This window comes from Poecilia latipinna, unplaced genomic scaffold (assembly GCF_001443285.1).
Source record: "Poecilia latipinna isolate Pla-1442-1.1 unplaced genomic scaffold, P_latipinna-1.0 Scaffold35, whole genome shotgun sequence".
In the NCBI taxonomy this organism is placed as follows: domain Eukaryota; kingdom Metazoa; phylum Chordata; class Actinopteri; order Cyprinodontiformes; family Poeciliidae; genus Poecilia; species Poecilia latipinna.
Window position 1 is genome coordinate 579,813 of NW_015112651.1, and position 25,049 is coordinate 604,861.

General features: G+C 39.4%; 1 protein-coding gene and 1 long non-coding RNA gene across 2 annotated transcripts in view; both read left to right on the forward strand.

The window, feature by feature from the left end:
• elp2 (elongator acetyltransferase complex subunit 2) overlaps positions 1-24,984 on the forward strand; it is a 32,530-nt gene extending 7,546 nt beyond the window's left edge. Inside the window, exons 5-22 of the mRNA XM_015043275.1 lie at positions 316-393; positions 570-634; positions 750-816; positions 2,940-3,086; positions 3,307-3,402; positions 4,463-4,563; positions 11,042-11,173; positions 12,068-12,217; positions 12,562-12,753; positions 13,541-13,610; positions 13,797-13,892; positions 14,891-14,948; positions 16,974-17,046; positions 18,031-18,223; positions 21,615-21,736; positions 21,885-22,027; positions 23,014-23,127; positions 24,402-24,984. Coding sequence (XP_014898761.1) covers positions 316-393; positions 570-634; positions 750-816; positions 2,940-3,086; positions 3,307-3,402; positions 4,463-4,563; positions 11,042-11,173; positions 12,068-12,217; positions 12,562-12,753; positions 13,541-13,610; positions 13,797-13,892; positions 14,891-14,948; positions 16,974-17,046; positions 18,031-18,223; positions 21,615-21,736; positions 21,885-22,027; positions 23,014-23,127; positions 24,402-24,597 — 2,093 coding nt within the window. The 3' untranslated portion in view covers positions 24,598-24,984. The remainder of the gene's footprint in view (positions 1-315; positions 394-569; positions 635-749; positions 817-2,939; positions 3,087-3,306; positions 3,403-4,462; positions 4,564-11,041; positions 11,174-12,067; positions 12,218-12,561; positions 12,754-13,540; positions 13,611-13,796; positions 13,893-14,890; positions 14,949-16,973; positions 17,047-18,030; positions 18,224-21,614; positions 21,737-21,884; positions 22,028-23,013; positions 23,128-24,401) is intronic.
• LOC106954052 (uncharacterized) lies at positions 23,134-24,027 on the forward strand. Its single transcript, XR_001426294.1, has 2 exons — positions 23,134-23,713; positions 23,747-24,027. It is a non-coding gene; the product is annotated as an uncharacterized LOC106954052 (long non-coding RNA).
• Positions 24,985-25,049: the final 65 nt, after the last annotated feature.

Genomic DNA, 25,049 nt, shown 5'->3' on the forward strand with positions numbered 1-25,049 from the left:
TTGTTGGGGTTTTGTTTTTCCTTTTGCTTGAGTTTTTTTTTTTTTTTTTTTTTGTCTGCCTGTCACTGCAAAAGGACACAAGCGAAGCTTCACTGTCTTTAGAAGTATCTCTGAAAACCAGAAATAAGTTTAGCTCGGATTTCTTTCTCCATTGTAAATATTACTCTATCTAGTTTGGCTCTTTTTATGCATAAGAGCTTATGCTTAAAATAGACATTAGAAGTCTTTTTGAGTCCCACAATCCATTTGTTTACAATTGTGTGACTGTGTCGCTGTAGCACATCTGAAAATGTTTCCATGTGGATGTCTCCTCAGTTGAGTGCCTCCATAATGTATCATTTGGGAGCAGTTTCATGATGGATGTCTCTCTAGCCCTGTTGCCAGGCACTGGAGGTAAGCACAAGCTGCTCTTTCAACACCCTTTAAGTTGCACACACATTTTTCCGTTCACATCATTCTTCTCGTTTTGGTGTGTTGCCGTGCTCTTCCACCCGCCTCTTGCATGTTAAAACTAATATTCTGATATTAAGCCCATGGTTTGTGTGCTTTGTCTTTATGTGCGTTTCTAGTTCCCATACTGGCCTGCGGAGGCGATGACTCCAGGGTGCATCTGTATGTGCAGGAGAGCGGTCAGGTAAGCTGGCCTCACTACTCCCCCAGGGGTAGGTTGTTCATGAATCCTAATTGTTTAATCTGAGCTTCTGAGGCTTGAAGGCAACTACTGACTCTGTGAAATGGCTCCCTTGCAGCTGCAGAAAGCCATGTCGCTGCAAGGGCACGAAGACTGGGTCCGTGGAGCGAAATGGGCCTGTACCGGTGAGTTTGTCTGCTAAGGTGCAACCAGCACTCTGTAAACTCGAAAGCCAGTTTCTGTTGCCTCAAGGAAAGAAGAATTGCATGTGTTTATATGCTTTTGAAGTATTCATTATGACTGGTAAAATACATGAAAAACGGCTGTTGCTTTAACTAACAAGCTTAAGACATCAGGAACTTCTGGTTTTGCACCTGTAATGTAACCTGTATTCTTACCTTTGTCAGTTGCAGTCCTTGATAAAGAATCGTAATAATCAGATTTATAATTTTCAAGTGTTACCTTATCTATTAAAGCATTGAATGAGCCCCCCTCCCCCCAAAAAACCCAGACTGACAGAATGTATTTATGTTTGGATTAATGGTGTAGTTCTGAAAATAATACATTGAAATAGGATCATTCTGAATCTGTCTTTTTTGTTTTGTTTCTTTCCCCATGTTGCTTGGTCATCAGATAATTAGTGGCTCTACTGGCCTTAAGTGAAGGTTACAACCTGATGCACTGGGCTGGTCAGCAGCAGCAGTGGCAGGAAAAGCAAATCCTTACTTTATAATTAGGATTCAGTGTGTCAGTGTCACAAAAATATAGTTTCTAGAACGACAAAAGTGCTTTCTCAACTGTCTTTAAGCCATTTAAGAACAAACATAAGCTCTCCTGTCACAATTGCATGCGGTTTTGGCAGACTTTCAGTCGGAAACCAAAACAAATTATAGTTTGTGTTATCAAGTGTCAGTGCTTTGATTGAATAGCTTGGCATCTTTCTCAAATGAGGAATTTATAACATTATGATAATATGTCTGTCTTTTCTGGCACGGATGAAACCGGACTAGTCACCACAGTAAAAAAAAAAAGCTGACATGCATTATGTATAAAGACAGGGACATTCAGTAGAAAACCAGCATGGGCTTTGTCTGCCACCTGTCTGTGTGTTGGCTTGTGGTCCTGCTGTCTTATTGGCTACATCACAGTTAGATGCTAACCTCTCATTGATCCCTGATGGAGCAGCTGTTAAATTCTCTGGACATGATACCTTGGGGTATAGTGATAATTATAACCAGAAAATTAAGGGTCAGGTCCCTCTTTGTCCAACATTTAACAGCGTAATCGTGATCATCTTTAATTTAAGCTGAATTCTAATACAGCCTGAGCTCATCTCATCTGTTTAATTTGGCCGTTTTTGTCCTTTGCTCCTTTGCTTAAGACCCCAACCTTATGCCCATGGCTTTCAAATCAAAACTAAACAAAATATTTGCAAAGATTTCTCAGTGCTTGTAATACAGCTTAGAAAAAAAAAAGAAACTAAGAATACAAAGCAACATATATAAAAAAAACAAACTTCAATACAATTAAGAAGTTGAAATGTAAAACTGCTATTATAAAAAAAATGTAAAACTGTAAAATAATACTTTAATGAAGAGAGGCGGGGGGGGGGACAGTCCATTAAATGTAAACTATACAAGTTTCAGTGTTCACATATATGTGTCTGGGTAATTTTTTCTACATGAGATGTAAAATAAAGAAGCTAGCCAATTGTTTGTTTACTGGTGGCAAACAATTTTGAAACTGGGGTCCTTTAAGTGAGACAAATGTATTAAGAAAATGTATTAAAAAAATCTTAAAAGATAATACCCTTTCTGGATTTTACAATGATGCCACTGCATTGGCTCTTGACCTAAAACTTTCAATGCTTAATTATATAAGGGCAACATAGGCTTTAAAACACATTGACTAGTTTGGTCAATCAAATTTGCAGCAGTTTAGTGTTTTCATTGGTCTATTTTTTACTTTATGATACAGAACATTTCCATCCCCTCCCCCCTTTTTTTGTGTGTGATTCATAAAACTCAGCTGAACTCACTCTTAACAGGTCCTGCATTAAAAAAAAATGTCATTTACCGAATGGCATTTTATGACAACAGTCATAAACATTAATGAAGACTCCTTCATGTTCATTACAGGTGTTATGTTTATGACAATGTCATGTTGGTCTTCCCCTCATCTATTATATGCATAATATAAAGTAGATGTTGTGTGTAGTTCACAACACCATATTCAGTATTAGACCTTGTAACTTTGAGGCTTCTTAGAGAGCAGATTTTCAAATTTCCTCTCTCCGTGTCTCATTCAGGGGACGAGCTGTTGTTAGCCAGCTGTTCACAGGACTCTCTCATCAGAGTGTGGAGGCTCTGTGCCAAATCTGGCATAGACACACACACAGAAGATGATCACACCGTCATCAAAATGAAAGAGGACGTTTTTGAAGTGAAGGACAGAGGTGAATGGGCCAGCCAGACTTGATTACAGAAAAAATGTGTTAATTAAGCAAGTGAGGAGAGATTATTATTATTATTATTATTTTTATAGAGAGAAAGACTTCCATGTTCCCTATAATCAGTACAACATATATTTGTATTTGACTTCATATCAGGGCATGTTTACCTGATATTACTGACGTGTCTGTTGTTGTCACTTGGCCGTTTTTGTTCTTTTCACAGGAATGGTCTCGAGGTTTGCAGTGTCCCTGGAAACTGTCTTGGCAGGACATGAGAACTGGGTTTATGGAGTCAGCTGGCAGCCCCCTGTCTATGACGGTAGTCTAAATTAAAAAGGCATTAAGGTTTTTTCCAAGGACTCCTGCACAGTATTGAGTAATATTTAAATTTGTCATTATGCAATTATGGAAAAAAGAAGATAAATAACATGGTATGAAAATATGTTAATCATTTCTTATTCCATGATATAAGAGATAAAATAGAAATTTCTGAAGAAAAAGGAATACTTGAATTTATTTATATTTTGGTGTCCTTATTTAATTTTCCACGTCAGAAGTTTTCGTCCAACTTCTCATGCCAAATGGAGATGTCTTTTTCAGTGGTTGTGTTTGTTTGCAGTTCTTTAAACAATGGCTGCCAAACTGAGTCCAGCTTAGATGGCAATCACAACAAATAAGATCACATTTTTAATTTTATTTATTTCAGTTATCGTTTAAACTGTGTTAAAATGTCACATATCAGAAGTCGAGATTCAAATAATCTGTATTTATTTTATGTTTGAGTGATTTAGGTTCTGAAATAGAACTGATCAAAGAGTTTACAGATGCTAAGAAAGCGGTTCATCCCTTCACGACACTGCTGAATCGGATAGAGTGTGTATCATTGTACTCCTTCTCGATTTGATAAACATGTAAACGAATAAAATCCAATTAGGTAACGGTTTTGTTCTCAACTCTTCAACATGTAATAAAAAAACATCTCGACATATAAAGTTGTAGAAACCACGTTGGTCTCTAACAACGCACATTTTTTTAGGATGCTATGAAATTATGGTTGCTTGGTCTTTATAATTTATACAATTCCTGCTTTGGATAATCTGTTACTCCTGTGACTGGCACAACATGTTATGTTTTTAGATTTTCTAACAATTAGCAAAAATTGTTTTATGGGGAGACTGAAATGACATGGTTGGATGAACAAGAAAACATTCACTCCTTTGAATTTGAACTTGGAACAAACAACTTGAAACTGGGTCTGCAAAAAAAAAAAAGACCTGTGAATACCTGTGAGAGCCTCTGTCTCGATAGTCTCCTACAAACAAGATTAGCTGTGAACGTTCATCTTGAAAGCATCTGAGTGTCTTTGTCTCCCCCTGCAGGTGGTGAGCTGCAACAGCCTCTTATTCTACTCTCAGCCTCCATGGACAAAACCATGATCATCTGGGCTCCTGAGGAAGGATCTGGTGTCTGGGTAGAGCAGGTAGGTGCTGACTTTAGTAGTATGATGGTTTATGCAGATACACGCACACACACGCTCACACACACACACACGCACATTCACGTCAAATCCATCATTCTCTGCTGCCAAAACGGGGCTTTCACAACCCAGCTATAGAGCCAACCTTCTTTTCAGTCTTTTCTCTGGCCATAGTCCACCTCTCCTGCTTTGTCTCCACTATCTCAGTTCCCATTCCTTCTGACGTTGAGGTGTCAGAAATAGCATTGACAGACAGTGATGAGGAGGAGCTGAGACTTGTGCACTACTGAGCTCAGACAAGCTGATATCGTCCCCTCGGATGTTTAACTCTTTCACCCTCCCGCCCCCTTCTTTTGCAGCACATTTCCCAATGCATAAAAGTAGAGGGTGATGAGAAGCTTCTGTTCTAGCTCTTTTTTTTTTTTTTTTTTTTGGTTTTTATTCATTTAATGAATGACAGTGTGAGAAAAGCAATCCAACATTTACATGTGCTTAGAAATAAAACATAGAAGGTGAGAGGTTTTGGTCACAGCAGGCAGTTCTGGACAAAAAGGCCGTGGATTAACTGGTTGTTTACAACAATTGGGTTGAAAAGAACAAAGCGAACAAAGCTGGAATGAGAGGAATCGGCTCCCGGTGAATTGCAGGAAAGGAGACTAGACTTTATCGAACTGGATTAAATGATCTCAGAGGGTTGTTTAGAGCTTTTTTAAATGTTCAACAGTCTGTTAAAAGATTAAGCCATTGATTTATTGATTGTTTTGTTTTCTCGTCGCAGTTGAGTGATATCGTTTTCTCGGCCCCGAATTAATGTAATTGTACCAGAGGACAGTGATGTCTGAGTTGTTCTGCGCTCTCAGAACAAGAAGTAGGAGGACGCTTTGGATTCGTATCATGCAGTTTTCTCATAAAATCTAACCAAAGCAGCTGAACTGTAGAGCACAGTTGCACAGGGTTTTACTGAATGTGAAAATGTACAGATAAAAAAGCTGATTTTAGTGTTTTCCGAGTTTGAATAAGTGGGGAAGGAAAGTGTGGAAAAATGCTTGCATTTCCAAACTCATTGTTTATCCCATTATCTGAATGCGGCCCTTGTGTCCTTTCTTTCTACATGGTGTCCCTCCTTCCTTTCTTCCTTCGTTCCTAGCTTTTGTAGCTTTCTGTTCGCTGTAGACGTTTATGCAATAAATTCACCCGAGAGCTGTAACGTTTTTGATAGTTTAAAAAGAACACAAAGTACTAAAAACTCTGAAAAGGCGAGTATAGAAAAGTCAGGAGTTTTTGTCGTGAAATTTCCAAGCTGATTGTTTTTTTTCTTTTTCCCCAGAATCTTCTTTTTCTTTTATTCCCCAAACTAAGCTGTTAAAACTTCTGTCTCCTCCTCTCCCCCTCCTTTCTCCCTTTCTCTAGCTCTCCTGTTTTCTCTCATTTAAATGGAAACTTCCTCTCTTTGTGCTCCCAGCAGCTGAGGCTGTGCCAGAGTGGAAGCTCAATTTAACACAAGTGTGGATTGGGAGGAAAAAAAGAGCAGTTCTCGCCCCATCTGCTCCACACCTTTTTTTTTTTTTTTTTTTTTTTTTGTTCCAAAACGCATCATATTCTCAGGTGGTTCAGGACAGCACACGGCCTCTTGCTCAAATATTGGTCCAAAATCCAAAAATAAAATCAAAGACGTGTTCGCATATGCACAAATCCTGGAAGTGTGTCCTTTCAAATGAACACGCACGGCTGAGTGTACAGAGACCCAGTGTGTGATTGCTCTCCAGGCTGATGAAGATTCACTGCTTGATCTATTACTTTTTGGGACCTTTGATCCCTTGGTTTTATTTCCACGGCGATTAGCAACAAAGTTTAGTTTTCTTCCTCTGAAATGCGGGATGATTAGGGCCTAAAGCCACTGAGAATTTTGCATATTCTTCTCTTAAAAAAAAGAGGTTGGTATAGGTGAAGGGAGGATTATTTATTTATTCTTCCAAATAAATAAATAATCCTCAGACCTGGAGTAACCTTTGTGTTGTTTGTGTGAAAGTGCATGGCATATGAGTCCTCTTTCAGTCCCTCTGTTTTCTGTTTGAGAAGCAAACCCTTTGAAGTGACAGGATCCCTGTCTACAAAGGGGGATTAACCTCTGAAGCTGTGTGACACACAGACACAAACCTCCATGTACAACAGCAAAACCTTTCGAAGAAAACATTTCTACACGCGATTCTAAAAATTAGCCCTGAAGGCGCTATCGTTAATGTAGCCGAAAGATCCTCGACCGCACCGAGACTGAGGTTTTTGGGCGTAGTAGTTTCTGCGGCGCTAAATGGACCAGCCTTGTTTGTCTTTAATTAGTCGATTTTTTTTTTTTTTTTTTTTTTTTTTTTTACAGAGAAGAGCTTCACATCTTCACTCTGATTAGAGTAATTGGTGGGATCTGAAGGACAGCGGGATTAGCAGTGGGGCGGTCAGAGCTTACCACTGTGGGGGGGGGGGACGAAGGGACTTTTAGTTTGTGTTTAAGCGATAACCTTTTCTAAGCCTTACTTCAGACTCAAAAAATGTCGAGGACCAAATAAATAAAATTTAGATTAAAAGCGATTTGCAACGACATGCAACTGATTTAATGGGACAAATTTTCTACATTATAAGTTTTATTTGAATTCTAAAATGCCATATTATTGATACATATTTAGTAATATGGTCATGCCATAACGTCTTAAATGGGATGTAGGACTAGACTTTGACTAAGCCACTCCAAAACTTACACCTTTTTTGGGTCAGTCAGAGGTGAGCTGGCTGTTCAGTGTCCTGCTGCTTGAGATGTTTGAACTGAAGGTCGCCAACAGATGACGGGTTACTAGCAAGCAGCCTCAGCATCATAGCATCACCACCATGTGTAACCATTAGTATGTTTTTTTTTTTAATTTATTTATTTTTCTCAGCCACACCTTCCAAAACATAACCTTTTACTTCAGTAGTCACTCATAAGTCTTGTATGTCATCAATGCATCTTTTTTTTCGGGGGGCGAGGCACTGACCCAAAATTATATTTGTGGGTATTGTCTTTGCCCTCTTTTTTTTTTTGTTGTCGTTGCTGGAACTAGAGAATGTGGCCTAAAGCGGGTGCTTTTGAATTTGTCCAAGAAAGAAGCCACTCTTTGTGCTTGGCTATGCAATAACCTGAAGGGTAGATTCGAGGACACTTTGTGGGGCTTTTTCTGCTTGGTTAAGCCTGCTTCATGTTCATCCCAGATCTCTCTCCAGGAGCCATATACACAGTCCTATCCCTGCCGTCCTTGTTGCGCTCCTCTTCAGCAATGCCACTGTCCAAGCGTAGGCCATGTATCCATATTGTTCCTCTTCATAAACACGACAGATGACAGCAGTATGCGTGTGTGTGTGTGTTTTCTTTTTCATGATTTATAGCCTACTGTTGTGTGCCGAATTTTAAAATCAATCTGTTTAATGTTGCATCTCTTCCCCTCAATCTCACCATTTATGTCCCTCCCAGGCTACTTCTCCTCCCCCTCTGTAGTCTTTCGTCTCCCTCAGCAGAGGATCAGGCCATTGAACCTAAAGACATGCCTTTGTCGCTGCCATTTGTTCTGCTGCGGTCCAGCATTCTTACAGACATTATTTAGAAGGTCACTGATGACCATGGAGAAGCCCGCACGATGGACGAGGCTCACCTCTCTGCATCTAATTTGTGTGTTTCTGCTTGGGGTCAGTCATGCATTTCCTTCAGGAAAACGGTCATGTTGTGAGGCACGAGTTAATTAAAGATTGAGTAGATATTAAGCATTTTGATTTGGGTTCAGAATGCTGCAAATGATCCAGTTCTCATCAGTCTTTCCTTTGGCTTCGATGCACCTGTCAGTGTTTAAGGGCCAGAAAAGGGTTTCATTGGTTTTATTTCTAATGGTTCAGTGTATTAAGCTTAGCGGTGTCACAGACCTAGCCCTTCACCATGGCAACTAAGTGTCTTCCATGAGACGTATCCTCTTTTGAAGTGAGTAGAGGGGAAATCAGGTCCTTGTGGCCTCAACAAAACTTTATTTTATTGTAAATATTTCAGTAAATTTCAGTGTTTTGTGTTTATTTAATCTAATTTCATATTCCCAAATTGAATCAAAATTGTATTGCATATAACATTGAAAAAAAAAAAGAGAGAAAATAATGGAGTTCATATTCCAGTTTGGTAAATTCAACATTAATTTTATGATTTTGTATTAGTTCTTTCTTGTGGTGAGGAATCTAATTTGGTTACTTTAATTAGAAAATAAAATTGAGGAACTGACCTTATTATGCTGCTATGAGTTTCTTTAGCCTAGAAACACAGTGAGTCACATTCTTGCATCTGAAAAAAAGAAAACAAAAAAAAAAACTACTTTGGATATTTTTGTGGGGTAAAACAATTTTTATTGATTTGAACACACATTTTAAAATGCAAGACATTTTAAGAAGGTTTCAGCTACCTTTTGAAAGACAAACAGACCGTACTGTAAATACGAATAGGTAAATAAATAGAATTTCAGTTCTAGTTTTTCCTCATTGCCTCATCAACAACTGCAACGCCGAGTTTAAAGTGTTTCAATAAATTATATTTGAGATCATTGTTAATGGGAGTAAAAAAAAACAATAAGAGCAAATCTTTTTATTGGAAATATTGTATCACAACAGCAGTGATACAATATTATGATTTTCAGTATTTGTAGTGTGATTTAATTTCCCAGTTTCTCTCAACGAATCTAGAAAATGTTAAAACTAGCCTAGTATTTATCTTTTTTTTAATCCATAAAAAGCAAAACTGCTGCTTTTGTCTTTTTATTGTTCAACTTTTATTAAAATGTTTTTTTCTTCTTTTTTTTAACGTAATTTGTTTAAATTGTTACTATGTCATGTCAGCATAATATTAGACAGATGATGTGTGTAAAAAATCGAGCTGCTCTGCTTTCTTCCTGCGACAGCAGTGTCAGGTTTTGTAACGCTGCTTGTTTTCTTTGGAGGGGAAGGTCATTTAACTGAGAGCCATCCGGCTAACTCTGCTTCTTGAAGGGATCGCATTTGGCCAGGGAGTGGTCTGTCAATGTGGATAGATTGCATTAACACTGTCAAACTAATGAAGATGCGCTTTACTGCCTACCTCTGAAAGCGGTCAAAGGAAATCCCTCCTCACTTGCTCACTTTCACATCTGTATTTGGCCATATCCAGACACAATCGGGTCATTCACGCTGCCAGGATCTCGGTGCCAGACGTGAACAAGGTTGGAAAGTAATTTCTCAGTTTCAGTCACCACCTGAATGAAGTGCTGAGGGTTCGGAGGCTAAGCCTAGGAAATGGGATTCAGCCTTGTTGACACCAAGATGAAACTCTTTGCTGCAGTTCTCTTAACAAATAGCCTTAAAATAACTTTTTTTTTATCATCTTCCTTAGCATCTTGCTTATATCGTTCCTAATTTGCCTTATTTTCTTTTTAAATGAGCTACAGGACGTTTAGAATAACCTCAGCTAATGACCTCTGATGATGTCAGGCTTGGAAAATATTAATTTGTCAGTGTAGCTGCTGTTTTTACTTAAATCAAACAGTGCTCTCTGCCCCTGGTCGTCACTTGAATCCACAAAGCCGGTTTCATAGCCGTCTGTATGAACAAAAGCACCGTGCCTATAATTGGAGAGGTGGTGAAGATCCTAAAATAGTTGAGTTTTTTTATTAATTTTTTTTAATGTTCCGCCATTGTTCTCACCGCAACCTCACTGATTACTTGTGTTTTTAAAGTGAACTAGTTTTTCCAGTGGAAATTCAGCCCAGATGGAGAGTTTGCATTGTGCAACTGAGGACGACACTGCGGCCAGAGACTCTCATCCAAATCCAGTTTGTGCAAAACCGTCAGGGTTCTCAAGCTGTGACATTTTTCATGATTAGTCGTTTCGTGTAATATGCTGTGGCGAAATTGCTTTCATTATTTACCAGACAAATCTATTTTTGTTTGCAGGAAAACGTGGGGTTTATTCAAGTCTAATGAGTCCCATTTTGTATAATTTCTCATCTGAGTTGTCAGCTTAATCTCATTTGCCCTCTTTTTAATTCCCCTCCTCGCTTTCTGTCCACCATCATGAAGTCTGTTAGTTAATGAGACTTTAAGAGAGACTGAAACTGCATTTGAGAGGCTTTACTTCATCCATATCTTTTGTTTCCTTTAATTGTCATTGTTCAGAAGGTTGGGGGAAAACGGTGTACATAGGACTAAAGAGCAGTTGTTAAATCCTTCATCAATAACTGTTTAGAAAACGCTGATATAATTAAGTGGGTGACCTTTTTTCCACTTTGACACGTACATGATTTTATTTATAAAAATTTTTGCAAGGCACATTCACTTGATGAGTGACCCAGTAACTAAATGTTCTCCACTACCTAATGCTTTGTTTTGTAAATGTGTTGAAAAAAGCAGATGACTCAGCGGTTCGATGCACATTTTATTTTCTCTTCAAAACCAGGTGCGCGTCGGGGAGGTAGGTGGAAACACTCTGGGCTTCTACGGCTGCCAGATGAGTCCAGACGGCTCGATGATTCTGGCTCATGCTTTCCACGGAGCTCTACACCTTTGGTGCAAGGATCAGGATAAAGAGGTGACGATCACAGCTGTTTCAATACATGTCCTTTAAAATTAAATCTTTTAAATTTACTCTATCACTGTTTTTGTAAAATGTGATCTTGGAAAGCAAAAAAAACAAAAAACAAAACAAAACTACCTTCATTTATGAGAAGTTTAGATGTAGAGTTGCACAGTTTGTCAATTTGCGAGGATCATCGTAATCCTATTTGCCATGCCGTTTGTATATTTACCTGATGTATGTGGTGGCGACATCTTGATAGTGGAATATTATTACTTACCTATATTGAGTCCAATCATGTCTTTGAGTTTCACTTATGAACAGCCAGATTTTGTACACTTTGACATGATAGTTTAACTTCTATTACTCCTGGATGGATGAAGTTATTTTTATCATAATGGCACTTTTTGAATTTCCCATAATTCTTTATCGCTAATCAGGCTGAAAGGAAAGACTAATACTCTATAAACAGTATGTTAAATCCCCCAAGCGGTCAAAGAAATCTTAGCTGAAATAATAATAAAAGGCCAGACTATCAACTTGTTGGTGCATTTAGAATGTCGAGGTGAGTGAATCTTCATCAGTGCAGAAAGAGCATCTGCATCGGATGACGGGAAGATGAATTATTGTCACGGCTGTAATGTTTGTAAGTGCTGCCCATTTGCGGTTTTTATTGCATCTTTAATTTCTTACGGAAAAAATTGTTTACATCACCACAAAAATATTTTACGGGCCGATTTAGTTTGAGGTCACATGACATGAGCCACAGTACTGAAGAATGAGTCGAGATATCATTTCCTTAAAATTGCACAAATTTGTACCTCACTGAAATACAAGGTCAATATTCAATATTATTATGTCAATTTAAAGAGTAAATAAAACCTATAATTCGTGGTGCTCTCCATGCAGGGAGGGTGGAGACCGGGGGTTGTGATATCAGGTCACTTTAATGCTGTCCAAGACCTGAGCTGGGATCCCGAGGGGGAGTTCGTCCTCAGCGTGGGCTCAGACCAGACCACCAGACTGTTCACTCCATGGAGGAAGCAGGACAGCAAACGGGTAAAGGCGGACGCAGAACGATTATAAATGTTTTCTGATTATAAAACAGAAAAGAACTGTGATCTAAATGTAGAACGTTTCATTTGATAGAGGACTTTTGACTAAAAAAAGTAACATTTTTTTTATTAAGTGCTACTTAATGCGAGGACAAATGTAATAAAGACTGTAGCGAGGTACTTCTCCTAAACAGAAAATATTTATGTCTGTGCAGCTCTATACAATAAAAAAAACAACAAATCCCATTTCTCCTTTTCCCACTTTAGCCACATAATCGTATCTAGATTTTTATTTTTTCTTTATTCTCATTTATGTTTTTTTTGTTTTTGTGGATTTCAACCCTGCAGGCAACCTGGCATGAAATCTCTCGGCCTCAGATCCACGGTTACGACATGCAGTGTCTGGCCATGGTTGGGCGGTTTCAGTTCGTGTCCGGAGCTGACGAGAAAGTCCTCAGAGTATTTCAAGCGCCTCGAAATTTTGTGGAGAACTTTGCTAGCATCTCTGGGATTTCGAAAGAAAAGCTGCTTCAGTCCAGCGTAAGCGTCCTCCGTTCTGTGGTTGCGATGCCGTGACACCTCTTGAACATTCCCGCATGTTTTTGAGCTGCAGCCACAAACTTCAGTGTGTTTCACTGGGACTTTACGTCATAGGTTAGCATAAAGTAGTACATAGTTGTGAAGTGGCAGGAAGGGGGAACATGGTTTCATGCTTACGTATTCAGCCCTTTGTTGAAAGGCTTTCTGCTGCTCCTACATCTGCAAGTCTATTTGAGTTCACCAACAGCTTCGCAGACCCAGATATTGAAAGCCATTTACATTCTTTATTGCAAAATAACTCAGACTGAGTCGGGTTAATGGAGAACATCTGTGAACATCAATTTAAAAAGTCTTGGCCCAGATTCTCAATTGGACTTTTGACCACATGAACACGCTTTGATCCAGCCTTGTCATTGTAGCTCTGGCTAGAGTAGGTAGTGAGAATTGGTTACACATGTTGGACGTATTGCCTTCCAACTGAAATCGTTGCCTCGTATTTTTTATTTCGGGGTGTCTTGTTGACAAGCTGAAAACGAATAAAACACCTCACCTTTCAGATTTTTGTTTGTAAATACTTTGTAAAAACCCTTCCACTTCATAATTTGGCACTGCTTTGTTTTTGTTTATCACAAAAGAGCCACACAAAATTCATTGAAGTTAACGATACTCGTAGCTTGCATAAATGTGAAAAAGTTAGAGGTATAAATGCTTCTGATGGGGCCCGAGAGACGGAGACCTAGTTGTTCTGTAAATGTGTCTCCTCCTCCATCTGTCTGCGTTTTCCCAGGGCTCAGCCAGCCTTCCAGAAGGAGCTAGCACACCTGCCTTGGGTCTTTCCAACAAGGCCGTATTTCAAGGTAAAATACTTTCCCAGCACAGCAGTTAAGTGTTTCACTGCTCCTTCTGGGGGCTCCGTTTTATCTTATAATCGCTTTTCATTCAAAAATCAATTTCACTTTAACTGCGTAGTTGGAAACAGCTGTGCCCAATCTGGTTTAGAAAGGTTTGCTCGCTGTTTTCATTCCATTGATGTGAATTTACAGGCGACCTTGTCCCGAAGACCGCCGAAGAAGAGGAACGGTTCAGCAGTATATCTGACCAATACCAGGAGTCGTATTTCCACCCGCTCAGCCTGACTGGTACTGTAAAGCTCATATTTATCTTCAAATGTGATAAACCCTCCAGATTTAAAAGGGGTGGGGGTTTTATCTTTTTGTATGGCAAGAGGCAGTGATGGCAGCTAAAATGAAGAATTTGGAGGGAGGAAAAAAAAACATGTTAATGTCATCACTGGTCGTGCACCTCTAAGTAAAAATATCTTCTTAGGAACTGAAATTTTTTGGTAGGGAAACACGATAAGATTGCCTTGAGAGGCCAAAATCCAAAATGTACAAGAGCCAAACAGTGAAGCATTTTATTCCCCCTGGACTGGAGGGTGTTGAGGGCTGTCATCAGCATGAGTGAAGCTGCTGCTTAATCTGCAATGCTAATTAGAAAGCAAGCTTATGGGACTGCAAAGCTTAAGTATCGATAACCCCGGGGCGGTGGGGGATCTGCAAAGTGTGCCAACTGCTGTTAACAATGTATTTTCTCTTGTTAGATTGGCTTCTCCGGGCAGGAAGAGTGAATAATTAGGTCTATATGACGAGCTGATGACCAATAACTAATAGGACAAGGAGCGTACTTTTCTATTCCATTAAACTCCACGGCAAGACGTCATTGTACAGGATCTGTTATTGAGGGCAAAATTTGAGTCTTGCCTTGAGTCCATCCCCTGGAAAACTTAAGGACTGAAGAAATTTCAAACCAAATGAAAACTGTGAACGCGAAGAAACTTTTGTCCTGCTCTCACTGCAGCATGTAGCTTTTAATTCAATCTCCTTATGGCGCTCGTGCCGTTTCTTTTCCCTTTTAAATGATCCTCCTGTTGCATTCGGGGCCTATCTATCAGTCTTTAACAGTACAGGGATTTAAGCAATGGAAATGTATTCATTTGAGTATAATCCAAACATTTTTTTTAACTCCACATTTAAAAATCAGAACAACCCAGTTTTTAGAGCCTCGCAAGCAACATTTTTAAGGATTTTAAACTATGTTCTCATTTTTGTATGCGTCTGTGGTTGTGTGGACTTAACAGAGCCGCCCCCAGAGGATCATCTCCTCCAGAATACACTGTGGCCCGAAGTCCAGAAACTGTAAGTATCAACTTTATTTCTTTTCTGTTTAGTACCTGCTGTTAAACGATTTCAATTTTTAATGTCGTTTCTCACGAGTGATTTGTCCGTTTCTTACACCGACCTTCACTTTAATTTAAAGTGATGCTGCTGTCATTTCAAATTAGAATCCATAATTCTAGAGTTGAAAGACCTTGAAGAAGTAATAGTACTCTTTTGATGATTTTCATGTTTTCAATTTTAATATTAGAATTGCCTGTAATGGACAAATACCGACTAGTACATAAAAATGAATTTGAAGGAAAAATATCAACGGTTTTCAATTTTCAAAGGAAGAAATTGCTTGGGTCAGATGAGAACAAAATTGACTTGCATGCAATACGTTGTGCGTGGAGGAAAACTAACACTTCCTATTATCCACATGCAGTGGGACCATCCGACTCTTAAGGTGTCGTAGATTCTGTTAGGTTTGCTGTGTTATACCATTTCAGCTAGTTTTGTTTTTCTCACGGCTAGCTTTTTAACTATTACCAGCTCTCTGTGAAGGATACAAGTGTGCTGTCGATTATCACAGATCTTCAAGCTCCTCAGGATCCATGTAAGGAGTCTTAGCAGTTCAGAGGTTTCTGCGTCTGGTCTTGAAGCCTCGGCTGACTGCTCTGCCATCCAGTAGCTGTATTTTGCCTCCTGTTATCAGTTGAACCATTTTACCATTGCGACTGCTTACAGTACTGCAACTGTGTGGCTAATCTTTCAAGAAATATGCTAACAAATTGTATTTTGAAACGTATAAATATAATTTCTTTACATTCTCAAAAAAAAAAACGAAAAAAAAAAAACGGTTCAAACAGCAAAACTCCTAATCCCAACTATACTATATGATTTTTGTGTTTGAAAACATTGCCAGTCAGAGCTTATTGTTATGACTGTGGTATGGCCGATTTTTAATACGGATCAGAGTCATGACGGTGTCATCCATCTCCACTGACACATGCAGTGGGAATTTGCTTTGCTGCTGGTTTGTTTTGTACATCATCTGTGTGGAGTTAGTCCAAAGCTGCCCTGGAAAATTTGAAAAACGTCTTGAGATTGAATCTGTATGTGATAGTTTGTCTTGAGGATGTTCATGTTGTTGTATGCAGAAACAATTCAGAAAATATGCATTAGTGTTTTTCAAAGAAGAAAAATTCAAACTCAGACATGGGAGTCTAGTGCCTCCTAATGTTACTCCTAAGCAAGCTGAGGGACTTTTCTCTTTGTTTTGCCAAAAGCATTTATTGTAACTGAGTCAGTGATTTCTAGAGGCTCCTCAATACTGTTCGCCCTCTTTTCTTGTCGGCCAATCAGAATCCAACTTTGAGCCGTCCCATGAGCCTCCTCTCTAGGATGGATATATTGTCTCCATTTGTTGCCAATGCTAAATCCATTTACTAGTCAATCTTCCATAAACATGACGTATGGCACAGCCTTTTATTTGAGGTGTGGACATCATCTGTGTTGGAAAGCAGTTTTTTTTTTTTTTTATCTGCCTCCATTTGGCTGCACCTCTTGAATCATTTAGTGCATAATAGAAACATTAAAATGAGTAAGTGGCCACATTATTTTTGTGGCATAAATAATGCTCTCACCATCCTGGCCAAATTAGTGTCATTTTTAAAAGCTTCCTGGTAGAGAAAGATGGGATTTTTTTTTTCTTCCCCCTACCGAACTGCAGACTGTGATTTTAGTTTGTTGACATTTTGAAATGACCGGGGTGATGGTGAGCTAAAAACGATTAGGCTTTGAGTGACTGGCTACTCCATTTGTCTTTTTTTTTTTTAAAATTATTATTATTAATTTCACACCATAATTATTTACCAGTTTTCAAATGATGGTGCTCAGAGTTTTAAAGCTGGTGTTTAGAACAAGTCGGATGATCGCTTTCTCTCTCTCTCTCTCTCTCTCTTTTCTTTTTTTTGCCCTTTGTCTTATCATCTGCCTGTCCTCCCGTATCTTTCAGGGCTGTTAAAGATTAATCTGAGAATGATTGCCCTTCTTTATCTTCAGGTACGGTCATGGATTTGAGATGTTCTGCCTCGCCTCTGACAGCGCCAAGACGTTGGTTGCATCAGCATGCAAGGTCAGTGTTGCAGAAACAGACTGGCTCGTAGTTTGGATTACACAAACCTCCTGTGCGTTACAGCATTAAGTCAGAGAGGAAATGTTCTTTTATGGCACACATGTTTCACTTCAAGGTGTGAAACCTATCAAGCACAGTCCCACAAAGGTGGCAGCAATCAATAATAACGTTTTCTGACTTCCACTGGCATAAATCGCTCTTATTCAGTTTAAGACATTTTCTGATTTATGTTGTTTGTTTCTATGCTCAGTCATTTTTTTTTAATCTCTGAAACTCTATATGTTAGTTTGTTTTAAATTACTACTAATTACAAATATTAAAACATATGTTAAAATCCGTCATTACTTGGCAGGTCATGTAGAGAGCAAAATTGTAATTAAAAACAGTATTAAAGAAAGTACTTAGCGGAAAAGTAGGAGAGAGAATTGTACAACCCACAAGAGAAACATACCATATGTAGTGATAAAAATTACAGCTCTTTTCTTTTTTCTTTTTTTTTCTGGATAATTCTACACAGTTTAGAAAAGAGATGTTTTTTTTTTTTTTTTAAAGCAAGAGAACAGTACCAATGATGTTAAATTGAACATGTAAAATTTCAAATACTTTTCACATCAATTTTCGAAAACTTTCTAAAAAGCAGGAAAATGCTAAGAGAAATCAGATCAATGAACACCATGTCTAAACATTAGCAGCTTCCACTTTTTAGGTTGAATTCTGTTTTTGAGTGATTAAAATAATTTTCAATTTGGTTTGGCTTATTATTGCTGCAAGAAAGAGCAAGACTTTCTGCAGATTAAAGATAGTTTCTCTGTTATATACTTCTAAGTTCTCAACTTTTGTCTGTTTTTTTTTTTTTGTTTTTTTTTTTTAAGGGTCCTGGTTTTGGAAAACCTCTCCAAAACAGACATTACTACATCTGACTATATTGTGAATTATGCGTACTGCTGTGCTGAATACAAAATGACATCCTCTTCTCTTACTTAGGCATCTAAAGCTGAACATGCAGCTGTGCTGCTGTGGAGCACAGCCACGTGGCGGCAGCTGCAGACGTTGCCGTATCACACCCTCACAGTCACCCAGATGGCCTTTTCGCCTGACGCAAAGTTCCTGTTGGCTGTTTCCAGAGATCGCACCTGGTCGTTATGGAGACGGAAGCTGCCAACACCAGAAAATCCAGGTGAAAAAAAGGAAAAACGTGGCTAACTGTGTCACGGTTAAACGAAGTGTTGAAAATGATTTTTTTATTTTTTTTTTAAATTCACATGGTCAAAGATCAACTTCCCTAAAGGGGGATAAAAATTTCACAGCAACACAAATGTCCCGCTAATTACCTACATAGCAATGGAACAGGAAGGAAGATTGTGACCATCTGTTCTGAAACACAGTCATGTGATTTTTAGTTGCTCAGATCCAAACCATAGTGATGCTTTTAGTTGTTTTCTAGTGCCAGGTTGGTGTGACGTGTAAAGAACCATCCATATTTCAAGTGTTTTGTCACACAATGGCATCAAGATGAATATTTTCATAATATTTTTTTTCTTTAAAACTGTTTAATTCATTTCTTCTGATGTTGAAACCTTTTCATAGTTAAATATTTAAGATCATTCTTCAAATGTTTAGGGGTAGGAGTTTATAAGTTCTCACTTCTTCCTACCCCATTTTGAGCATGATATGTTAACTGAAACAAAAAAATCTGTATTTTCTCTTCTTTCTTACGCACTTCTTGTTACTGTGCACTATTTTATTTTATATTTGTATCATGTTCGAATAAAATTTCATTTCATTTCAAAATTTGACTATGAAAACAAACAAAAAAACAAACACAAAAAACAAAACTTGGCCCTTGGAAGCTGTTTTCAAATTCAAAAATGAGTGATCCGAACTAGCATGGCCTTTTTTTTTTTTTTTTTTTTTTAAACGTCAACTTTGGAGGAAAGCACGACGATAACTGAGGAGTCTTTCAGGGAAGAGTCCTAAAAGCAGAAAATACTTTTTCACAATACTGTCCAAAGTTGTTAATAAATCTCCAAAAAAAAACAAAAAACAAAACAAAACACTGAGGTTTTCTTTTTTCATTTCAGAAATTTGGGCAGATGTGAAGTTAAACTGTTACCATTAACCATTAGGCGATAATTGTAGCTATTAAATGCAGTGCAACTCAGGATGAGATAATAGTTCTTCGCCGCTATGTAAATAAAGTTAAATTAATTAAAAATCCGTTTGATGGAATTTCAACATAATAAGACAACATCGGAGTCCTTTTGGCAGACACGAGCCATTTCAACTCAAATTAATTAAAATAAGGTAAACCCAATGATTAGATTTGTGCCAAATTAAATTCTATAGTCAAGTTATTTTGGATGGACTCCACTAATTTAATCCTGTGAAGAGCCGAGCAAACGATGTGTTGATTGAAACTCGGCCAAAAAAGGAGCGAATGCAGGAATGACTATTTTTAAAGATTACTTTTATGATTGGACACATTTTTCTCCCAACTATTCCCACACCGTATATAGCCAAACGTACTTCAAGAGTTATTCATACCCATTGGAATTCCTTAGTTCTTGCCATGGCACAACTCCAAACTCTGATACAACCTTAATTAAATTCAGTGCAGACAGTTTAGCCTTTAGAAGTGATCTATTTAGAAATCGTCCACCTGGGTGTAATTTATTAACAGACGCTTCTCCGTCAGGATTGTCAGACGACAAACGGCGTCACGAAGACCCGGAAAAACTAGATGTAGGTTGGGATTCATGCCTATCTTTTCTAAATATATTTCCTAAAATCATCTATTTTTTTTTTTTTAATCCATCTATGAACAAAGTGAAGTTCTGAAGTGTTTTTCTAGACTTGTTGTATTTTGAGGCTCTGTGTTTCTGGCAGCCGCAGGATTAGTTTGCTGGTGATGGCAGACTGTGACTATTGTTTGGTCTTTGTACTCGGAATTGCCACAGTTTGCCCATTTCTTGAAGAAAAGTTCTCTTCTGAGTGATGAGAATCATTGCCAGCTTGAGAAATAACGTAGCCATCACCACGCTGTTGGATGGACGTACCTGAACTTCGAACCCCCACCTATGCGTTTCCTGTAGATATAACCTGCCTTGCAGCTTTACCTTACATGTAACCCTGTGTTATCGGTGCTTGTTTTCTTTCAGCAGTCTCTGTTATTAACAGAAAGAAGAACGATATGCTTACAGTCTGAAATAAACGGGGAAAGCAAGCTCTACCGAACCTGGATTTCTGTTGGCCTTCTCGGCGTTTTGGGGTCCCAGTCGTAAACCGAAATGCGTCATTGACGAGTTAACTCGTATGAGGAAAATCTCTGCTCCCTAATTCAGACAAATAACTCAATCCTGCAATGACTGTGAGCGAAGCAGGACATTTAAGCCCAGAGGATTACCTCCCGCCTTTGCTGGGTCTCAGCGTTTCTGCTGGCTGCCCTGCCTTGGCCTTAATGTGCATTGACAGAGGGGATAACCAGACCCGCGCTTTCCGTTTCGCCCTGTGCAGCGGGGCTGCATGGAGGCGCAGCGGCGCGTGCGTGTGGTTTAAACAGAGGAGGGCGAGCGAGGGGAAGGTCGGGACTCCCGTCTGCTCTGCTTGACTGCTGAATCACTCAAGGTGATTGTGGAGAATGCAAACACAGCCTCGCCGGCTAGACGGGGGAAGGTTAAACGAAGTCACCGCACATCAAACAAACTGACTTCCTTCTCTTCGCGCGCCTCCTGTCTGCACGTTTCGTCTGACGCCTTTCTTTTCCCGCGTGGGTTTGAGCACCACCCCGTATCATATTATTCATCTTATTTGTGCCCTTTTCTGTGTTTTTGGTATAAATACGTTCGGCTCCGTATCGCTTCACTCTGGACTCCCGGTGCCCTTCTTTTTCTTTTCTCTCTTTGCGAGTAAGTAAGTCTTGTTGAATAAAGAGCTGTCCTGTCCTTCAGAGCCCCGCTAATGGACAAAGCGGCTGCACACATTTGCCCCCTAACAGCAAACCCGTGAATGTGCGCTTGTTTTGCTGGAGGAGAGTGTTTTTAAAAGCACCACAAATGCTCAGCTCGGTCTTTTGTGATAACTCCGAGATTTTACAGCTGCGTGTACCTGCCCGATTAGTTTTGTGTGTGCGCGCACACATGGGCACCGGTGCAGAGCGTGACGACCGCAGACTCACAGACAGACAGGCAGCTGCCGGCAGCATGCAAACAAGCTCTCTGGGGAAAACCAATCTAGGCTCTAAAATGGTTTAGGCCTAGGAAATAAACAGCAACGGCTCATAAACCAAAACTGACTGAAACGGAGGGGCTGGAATGAGGTCCTCCGTCTTGTGGGGGTTGTTTATTTGTCACCCAGGAGAGGCTTTGGTGGCCGCCGAGCAGGGATGCAGACATGCTGATGTGATGTTGTAATAATCATAACAGAGTTTGGCCATCAACTCATCCTCTCTGCTGAAAGGGAGATAAATGAAACGCGTTATTTGGCCTATGGCGCCTTTTTTGTCTTGTAGATGAATAAAATGTTCCCTTGTCGTCAGCCTTCCTGTTTGTCCCCCCCCCACTCTCACGCAGAGCCCCCGTTCTCGTTGTGCGCGCACACAGCCAAGGACACAGCCACGCACAGCAGGATCATCTGGTCGTGCGACTGGAGCCCCGACAGCAAATACTTTGTGACATCCAGTCGGGACAAGAAGGTAAACATCAAGTCTTGATCCAGTTCCAAAACCTCTGAATGTAATTTGCTTTGAAGGTAATGAAGTAAGGAAACCAGATGGCTGCGAGCGAGAGGGGAGCACTCCTCGACGCTCAGGCAGGGTTTCCGTGTGTTAACGTGTTGTTTAGGTGATCGTGTGGGGGCCGTGCGTGCCGGAGGGCTCTGAGGAGCCGGCGTTTCCTTCGGAGATCAAGCCGTGTTCCTCCATCTTAGACGTCGGGGATTCTGCTACGGCCGTAGCCTTTTGTCCGTCCCTCTGCTCTGACCGCAGGTACATGCTGATTCGGTGCTATTTATAGTTTCTTGTAAATATTTTCACATTTTCACACCCCTGCATTTTTTTTTTTTTTTTTTTTTTTTAAACATTTTGTCACATTATTGCTACAAACTTGAGTGTATCTTATTGTAGTTTTATTGGAGAGAAACACACAGTTATTGGGATTTGGAAAGAAAACAATACATTCAATTTTTTTTTTGCAAATAAAAACCTAAAAGGGTTGAAGTGCATTTTTTTTTTATTGAATCCCTTTACTCTGATACCAATAAATAAAATCCATGCACAGATTTGAAAATTATTTGTAAATTGGAAACCTGGCCTTTTTTGATCAAAAGCCATAAGAAGCTTTAGCTTGCACTTTACCTTAAACTTCCTGTTGCAACAAGACAAAACTGTTGACAACTTCAGGGGCTGAGGATACGTTTGCAAGTTGCTGTATTTTAACACAAAATGAAAATTTAAACAAAGCTACTACTTTATTGCCAGGCTACTATTTATTCAGTTATTTTCTGCTTTGAATCCACCAGCTGTTCTCTTTTTTTCCTGGTGAAACCTAATTTATTCATCCGTGGAGAAACTTTGAAAAAAGAACCAAAACCTTCCATGTCATCTGATTATTTCATTCCCTCTCACATGTGAACAAACTGATGTGTTCTTCCTGTACATTTTTGAAACAATATTTAAGGAATTACAATTGATCACCTTATTTTTTTTCCTACCTTTTTTTTATGCCTTAAAAAAAATGGGGAAAAAAGAATCCTGACACAAAGGATCATAATTCACGCATGAAAGGGTTAAAGATGATTACTCCTAATTCATCTTTTCTAAAAACAACCACCTGGTGATTCAGCAAAAAGGCATTATCAAAAAAAAAAAAGAAAAAAAAAAAAAGAAATGTAAGTTTGAGATTAAAAAGGTAATAAGAGGATTCTGCTCTACAGTTAATAGACATGCAATTTGTTCTCTTCTGCATTTCACAGCTACTTACTCGCAGTTGGTCTGGAGTGCGGACAGATCCTGCTCTACAGGTGGAGACCCGGTCAAGAGGGGGTTTCAGGGAGTGACTGGATTAGCGGTGGTGGGACGGACACCTTGTATCCTTCCAACAGGTGTGCAGGTCCTAAATGGAAGCAGAGGGGCTTCGGATCGACTCCGAGCTCCGATACGCTTCTTCTGCTTTATAGACTCAAGACTCGACTTAGACTCTGGGTCTCTGTCTTTATCTGCTTTGGTCAGGAGTGAAATTAAGTCTGTATGTAAGTCACAGACCACAACTCTCGACAGGTGAGCCGGATCATGAGGTGTTTTTTTTTTTTTTTTTTTATTTTTTTTTTAGCTTTGTACAATTACAGTTTGTTCACTGATTAATTGCTTATGACAATCTGTTAATGCTGGGTGATATGCCTCAAGCCCTTCTTGTTGTTTCTGAACAAAATGAATGTTCCTCTTGCGTCCCATTTACAAACAGTAATTTCTAGTTATTCAAAGTAAAAACTTCACTGCGTTTCACCCTTTTTTTTATTACATACCTTAAGTTTAATACTGAGACATGCGTAAAACAAATGTTTTAAAGAAGATTTCAATCACGACGTCCTAATAATCTTGCAAATCTTCCGACTCTGAGAAGAAAAGGTCTCCACAGCCAACTCTGTAGTTAATGACTGGAAAGTTTAAATGTAGGTATTAACTGTTGGTAGCTATGTGGAAGGGAAGACACTGGCAGTTCTTCAAAATAAAGCGCTTCCTGCTTGATTTATTCAGCTGTTCATCACAGCAATCCATGTTTAAATTGCTAATGGGTTAGATATTGAGCTGTTCAAAGTAGATTATTAGTATTTTTGCCTGTTGGATTAAATGTCAGAGGAAACTGTTGAATTTCCACGTTCAGGATTTTATTTCCTAATCTACAGTGGTGTGTTATAAGTTGAGTTAATTTCACTGCTGAATTTGGAAACCTTGTGTTCTTATTTTTCTAGAGTAAAAAAAAAAAAAAAGAAAGAAACAAGGCAGCAGGTACAAACCAGTACTTCATTGTGCTTTGGTGTTGCTGCCTAGTTGCCCTCTGTTTTTATCCAGACAGTATTTTTCTTGTGAGTTTATATTAGACGACCAGGTCTCCTCGGCTAACCTCCCCTGCTGTTTTACAACCGCCCCGTATTTTTCTCAGTTTGGCAATTTTCTGTATGAAACGATATCAGGTTTTTTACGTCCCAGGTGAAACATTCAGGTGAACTTTTTATTTTTTATTTTATTCCCCCCCCCCCCTCCTGCTGATGATGACAGATGGGAGCCGTCTGTACAGGACGTGCGCTGGATATTTGTCTACGTTTTTGTCTGTTGTTTCCCTTCATCAAACGTCCTTTCAAAGACAAAGCCACACGCTGGCGGTGAAGCGGCTACGCTGGAGGCCGCGCGCCGGTCGGGCCGGTCTGGAGAACGGCGAGATGGATGGGCCGAGTGACACGGAGAGAAAACTCGAAGAGAAGAGCTCCTGGGTCCAGCTTGCCAGTGCCGGCGCCGACCACTCTGTCAAAATCTTCAACGTCAACAAACGGACTCTTTAGCACCGCCACCACTGACACTATTATGTCTGTTGCAAGTAGAGAGAGATGGAGAGAGAGAGAGGCTTGGACTGAGGGCCAGAGGCCTGTGTGGGCCACAGAGACCACAGCTGCTCTCTCCCAAACCATTCAGTCCCTGTGACAGCGAGTTAGGCCACGGGTCAGTCAAAGGACAGAACCTGCTGCACAAAAGCCCCGAAGTCTGTCTGCACAGAGCCAAACGGGTTTGATGGGTGGAAGAGGGAGGGTAAAAACACCAGAGGCATTTGGTTTGGATACTTTACAGAGGAGAAACCTTTGCTCTCTATCTCATTGCTTGCCTATGGAAATATTTGTGTTGGACTGAATTCTTTAAGACGACAACTTTGTAAAAAAAAAAAAAAAAAAAAAGCTTTTTTTTTTTTTTTGGAAATTTTTTTTTTTTTTTTTTATAATTAGGTTTTCCCCAAATTAAA